The sequence below is a fragment of the Micromesistius poutassou genome, assembly GCF_964030765.1.
Source record: "Micromesistius poutassou genome assembly, chromosome: 22".
In the NCBI taxonomy this organism is placed as follows: Eukaryota; Metazoa; Chordata; class Actinopteri; order Gadiformes; family Gadidae; genus Micromesistius; species Micromesistius poutassou.
Window position 1 is genome coordinate 819881 of NC_140292.1, and position 6527 is coordinate 826407.

Below are 6527 nucleotides of genomic sequence, written 5' to 3' on the forward strand. Positions count from 1 at the left end.
ACACGCAGACGTTAAAATAGGTCACCTCTGACAAAGCTCTTTGAATAATCCATCTGCTCTGGATCCCAGCGATGCAGGGGGAAGAATCACTGCACAACAACCCTCTCTCAAATCCTCTCTGGCTAGCCCCCTCTCTCTGTCCACGATGGCCACAGATTATTCTGTACTAGAGAACATGGTGAAGCGGCAGCATTGGAGCACCCGTTTCCATGGATCAGTCTCTAGAACATTCCATTCCTCCGGGTACGATGAAGCTCGCGGAAAAGTATGAATGAAAACGGGAAAACGAAGCATCTGCACACTTTATAAACAATACCACAAGAAGTTTTATCAAATCATCAAAGCTATTCAACACACGTTATTATAACATTCACATAATTAAACTTGATATTAAATGTAAATGCATTTATAGTCACATTCAACAGTAGAATACTACATAGGCCTATTGGAGGGTAAAAAAGGTAACCCTGTACGATAAAAACGTTCTCACACACACACACACACACACACACACACACACACACACACACACACACACACACACACACACACACACACACACACACACACACACACACACACACACACACACACACACACACACACACACACCAAAGTCCCGTTTGCGGTGCACCAACGGCCCAGGGTGCGGGAGGGGTCGCCCCGATCTCCATGCTGACCCCAGTGACCCCACTTCAACTCAAAGGCCCTTTGATCCGATGAAGACCCCTGGCCCCGCCCACAGACGCCTCCTAGGGTCAGGGTCCGACTTTAGTCTGGATCATCAAGTTCACCCCAACAGGAAGTGACATCATGGGGCCTGTGAATGGGCACCGGTGTGAGTCAGGTGGAAGTGTGTGTCACACTCGACCCACCCTTGTGCTCAGAACATCGTAACACAATGTATGATACCCTGCACCGGAAAATAGAATACACATGTGTTTGGGGGGGGGGGGGGGGGAGAAGCGCACACAAACACGCATTTTCTGTCAATATAGGTCAGTAGCACAGTGTGTGTGTGTGTGTGACTCTCTCCTTCCCTTTATCCTCCAAACCAAACATTTGTCTTGTGTAAACCACTGTAGGACAAAGAGGTTGATGACCATTAAAAGCTCATTGACCTTAATTTGGAGAATATTAAACTCTCCAAGTGGATCTACTCTAAAGTGCACTTTACTTTTCAACTGTGACCAACTACCGGTATTCAATCTTCTTCATGGAAAAGACGTTTGCCCATTTACTCAAACTTCGGACAAAAGACTGTTGGTGAAAAAGAAGGGTGTGTGTGTGTGTGTGTGTGTGTGTGTGTGTGTGTCAGCCTTCCTCCATCCTGTATCCGAGCACACAAAGAGTGTGTGTGTGTGTGTGTGTGTGTGTGTGTGTGTGTGTGTGTGTGTGTGTGTGTGTGTGTGTGTGTGTGTGTGTGTGTGTGTGTGTGTGTGTGTGTGTGTGTGTGTGTGTAGCAGGAAGCAACTGGAGTTAAACACACCAGTATGAAGCATTTGGCATGCACACTGTAGTATTACTCATTACCCTACCTATCGCCACAGCTGAACTTTGACCCCCCCCCCCCTTGTGTGTGAAGCTAACCCAGGACCCGACCAAGCGGGACAACAACACCGTCCTCAACGTCAGGTCAGATATTATAACCGGCCAAGAAATTAGACTTTTGATTTTTGCTCCTTTGGTGACTGAGTAGTTCTCTTCTTTCCCTTCTCTGAAACACATGGGGAATGAACACAGGGGACACACGCACACACTCACACACACACACACACGAGGGACAGTCTTCTATAGCAATCACAAGTAGCAGTTGAGAAATTGCACTATTGCATGTGTGCGTTTGCCACATGACTGGTAAGAGGGAGGCCTTGCTCCTTTGAGTCACACAAGACATGCTCTCTCACACTCACACACACACACACACACACACACACACACACACACACACACACACAGGAAGCCCCCTGGTGATAGTGGAAATATTTTTACTACATTCCACACACGCTTTTATTGCATGTTTTTAATGTGTGTCTGGACACGTGATGGAGTATGTGTGGGTCAGGGGAATAGGAGTGTCTCTGTATGTGTGCTTGTGTTCTTACCCTTTGAAGACCCACCTTTGGATCATTTGCTGGTAAAGGTGTGGCACACACACACACTTTACACAAATCAGTCTAGACAGCAACACCATCAATGACCACAAGAGTGTGTGCGTGTGAGTCCTGAATTAGTGCGGGAATGTGTAAGTGCCGTTGCCCCCTTAATAAAAAGACAAGAATGATAGAGGAACCAGGTATACACTATAAAGCCTGTTGATGAGCATTAGCTGGCAGGTAAAGGGGTGTGTGTGTGTGTGTGTGTGTGTGTGTGTGTGTGTGTGTGTGTGTGTGTGTGTGTGTGTGTGTGTGTGTGTGTGCCCCTCCATCAGAATATGAATGTAAATGTAATTGACCTGCACCCAATTACCATGCAGTGATTTCCCCTGCGCTCCCGTCTTAAAGGCATTAACACATGGAGAGCTCCTGGCCTCCTTGTCTTCAACAAACCAATCATGTCCGCCTCATCCGGCACAGCACCAGAAAATGTCAGAGACCAAAACGGAGACCTGTTGTTGATCTAGTCGCCACAAATTGCTGTGTTTGGGCAGCAGCCATGGTGCCCATAAGCTCCGGGAGGCCTCCGTCCAGACACAATAACGGTTGTTGTTGATTTTCTGAAGGATAAAAATGTGATAGTTTCACAGGCAGGTGCCCCCGCCCACTCAAAATGAGCACGAGGCAATTTTGGGGTGGGCTGGTGCTCACTTAAAAAGGCCCTTGAGTGAGACTACATGACCGCTACCTGCACAACTCAACCTCCACCAAAATGTGTTGCATGGAAACCCAACCGTTTATGAAATAATACATCCGTCACACCCGCACAGCCCAATATGCCGTTTCTGAACTGGCCCATAACGCCACTGTTGATTCTTGCCACTCACAAACATAGTGGTTACGGAAACATAATCAGTGTCTTGAACACCAGGAGAACCGCGAATACGCCAAAACACTAACGTCCACCAACATCCACCTCAACCCTTGACACGATTATCACCTCGGTCCCTTTAGGCCATGTCATGTCCTGCTCTAAACCATTGTAAAGAAGTTGGACTGCACTCCATCATCGGACTACACACGGGAGAACACAATTAGTCCCTGTATGAATTGGCTGACACTACGGTTAGTGAAAACGTCACAGGGTCCCTCTGATAGGTCGTCGCTGGGCTCATAGCCGAGGCCGATCGGGAGGTATGAATGAGTCTCAGAGCGCCTCTATCTGCCTACGACAGCAGCTTGGGTTGCAGAAACAAAGTGTATAATTTTTGTCCTCCTTCCCAGACATGAATACTGTAATTAGGTCTTTAAAATGCATCCTATGTATACAACAATAGCCAGCCGAAAGGGTTTACATTGCGTGTGTGTATGTGTTTGTGTGTGTGTGGGGGCGGAGGAGCCACAGAGTACGCTGACAATATGTTGAGCATTATTCAGGGCTCGGGATTCGTGCTAGCGACAAGCTGAAATAGACACATTCTAATTCTGGCTCGCTGGTTTTTTAGCCTATTTGCCACTTAGGCAGAAGGCCAGCCTTTCAACACAAGTTTGCCAAAAAAGTGTTTGTATGTGCTGAATAATTAAGACCCTAAGTGTTCCCTAGACACTGCGTGCACTGCCGAGAATCTCAGCACCAAGGGTGGCAATCCTCCCTAAAAGAAAGTATCTTTGGGTGGACTTCAAATCATACAATAACACATGCAAGTCCCGGCCTCAGCTGTTGTTTACACAGAAATGTTGGTCTATCTCCTGAGAGAGTGGATGGTTGTCAGTGTATTGGGGGGTTACAGTAGTCCCTTGACTATGATATTCACGTATCATGCTCCGGTTTCTTGACCGCCACTGACTGGAAAGGTGGTCTCTGGTTTCTCTGATGGAGCTGTGAAACGGTCAGAAATAGCCAGCAGCCAAATAGCCAAATAGCCAGCCAGCCAGTACATGTTGCCAGTAGACTTGGCCGCTCCCAGGTGTCACTGTGTTGAACGTCTCCAATAAGTCCTGTTAACATGTTAACATCTTAATTAGTCCTCAGACTCCATGTTTGGAATTGATCGAAGAGGGGTGCATTACATACATGTACATCCACCTTTTCTTAACACTGAAAACTCCATGTGATGTGATTCAAATACACCCGGGTTTTACAAACCAAGAAACAGCAGAAGACTGTGTTGTCTCCCCTTGTCCAGCCTATACTTCCTCAATAGCCCTGTGGAAGTCCAGTATTTGCGTAACACCCTTTAACTCACAACAATCCTATTACAGCCCACAATAGCTGAATAGCTTCTATACCCTGGTACAAGGACACAGAATCATTGCCTGTGTTGTTTCACTAACAAACAGGGCAGAGTCGATGACTACGGCTCACCAGCCATTGCAGTCGACAGCAGCAGGTTATGAAATTGGTGGAGAAAGAATGTTGCAAGCTTGAGCAAGCTGCCTGCATGCAGAAGGACGGGTGGGTAGGTGTGCTAGGAATCTAAGCTACTAGATTAGAAACAATAAAGTTGTGTTGTTTGTCAAATGCAATCAACATTTCAACATGCACTCTTAAAAAAACAAAAAATTACAAGAATTACAATCAAATACACGAGATGAGAACAACACATAACAGGAACCCCAACGGTGCATTAAACCTGGACTATGCACGTTTTCTCGTTAGCAGCCTCTCGTGGCTTGAGTTGGAGCCACAGTTATAGCTTTATCATTATCAGAGGACAGTTACTGTCGTCTTTCCCACGGTGTGGGGGGGGCAGAAGTGGACCAGAATAAAACGATTTGGAGAGAACCATCCCTGAATGGAGTGACTCGTGGATAGGCGAGTTGTATCCCTGGTACTTCACATTCAGATATGTTCTGATAGGAGTAAACAGCTGCAGTAGAACATAAACACAGCGCAGGTTTCAAATCAAATCACCAGTCCATGCTCCCCCAGAGTCATGGTGGGAGCAGCAGCTAGCGCTATAGCATCCGGTTAGCACAACATCTGCTCCCTGGGACAGATGACAATACCTGCAGCCCAAACACACCACAGTGCCCCACCACAGGGAGGGTGGATTACCAGACCGGCCCAATTGGCTCCTTGTTGGACATGAAGGCCATGTTTTCGGTCAAATCAGAGACAACTGAGTGGTAACAGGAGCTAGGGAGGAGACGTGGTGTGCATCCCCGACGTGGGACGATGGAGAGAAACGGAAACCACAAAGACACACGTCAAAAAGCGTCCCTATATACGTTTACATACAAGGTGTGGTGGTCGTACGGGGGGTAAACCAGCAGCGGGTCTGTGGGCTGCAGCAGACAATGCAAGGCCGCACCGGGAGCCGGGGAGTGGGAGTAGAGGGAGAGGGGAATGTGGTGCATCTGACTCGGCCCGGAGCTGGCCCACGGAGCCGGTACCGGGTTGAACGGGTCGGGTGGGGGGCTCAGGGAGGACAGACCGGACTGGGGGTCCTGGACCGGGTCTGGCTAGTGGGAGGAAGACAGAGAAACGACCCGCGGACCGCTGGGGGCTCTGGAGAGGAGTGGGGAGCATGCATGGAGACGGAAGCCAGAGAAAGGAGGAGGGGGGGGGGCTTCCAAAGGGGGTAGGAAGCAGAAAGTCTGAGACCCACCATGAAGTCACTGCCGAAGTTGTCCTCTCCCCGCTCGTCCCCTTCTCGCATGGCGGTGACCCCCTCGATAAACTTTCTCAGGATGCAGGCTTGGTCCATCCTTCGCCCCGTGTGTGTCCACCGCTACGCGTCCGGCTCCTCTCGCTAGACCCGCCCGGCGTGGAGGGGGGGAGCGGGCATCAAACAGGGGAACGGTGGTAGAAATAAATAAATAAATACATAAGCTTCACGACCCCTCGCAAAGTATCATCGTTTTTAACACCTTTTAAAGCCCCATGCTCTTTATTCTCCTTCTCCTTGTCTCTCAGATGCTTTAATCCTCAGGAAAGAAACGCGTACTGGTCCGAAAAGTTACCGGCCGTGGTCGGTGCGTTCGGTAGAATGTAAATACTGGGTTATATCGCGGGTGGGATCAGAAAAAATGCAAAACCCTGGTCTAGTCTGGTCTACCCCTCCCTGTCTCCCTGTTGCCACATTCACACACTGTTACTCCGCTACTGGAGAACATCCGGACTGGGTTGAGAGCCGCTGAGCGCCCGGCCGGCCCCTTTGTCGGTGCACCGCACCCTGATTGGACAACAACCCACCGCAAATTAGCTCCTGTATGGTTAGTTTGGAAGTCACTCCGTAGATAATCGTATCTGATTGGCGGTCATGCAAGTCTGTAATTTGATCGCAGTTCTTTCATTGGTGAGATTCCCAAACTTGTACAGTAGTCTTCTCTGTGTCAATTAATCAATGAATTATTTTTGTGACAAAGTTGTTAGACTTTGCAAGATTAATACAGACTTGAATGTGTGTTGATCTGGTAATACAAAAT

The 6527-nt window shown here is 48.4% G+C and overlaps 1 protein-coding gene across 3 annotated transcripts in view; it reads right to left on the reverse strand.

Annotated features, from left to right (window-relative positions):
* The window catches only part of LOC311367925 (tyrosine-protein phosphatase non-receptor type 12-like), a gene marked incomplete at its 3' end in the record, with an annotated part of 31094 nt that extends 24912 nt beyond the window's left edge, over positions 1 to 6182 (reverse strand). For 2 of the 3 annotated variants that reach the window (XM_084486794.1, XM_084486796.1), the window contains exon 1: positions 5708 to 6182. In XM_084486794.1, coding sequence (XP_084342920.1) covers positions 5708 to 5806 — 99 coding nt within the window. In that variant the 5' untranslated portion in view covers positions 5807 to 6182. The remainder of the gene's footprint in view (positions 1 to 5707) is intronic. The other variant, XM_084486795.1, reaches the window with a different exon arrangement.
* Between the last annotated feature and the right edge of the window lie 345 nt (positions 6183 to 6527).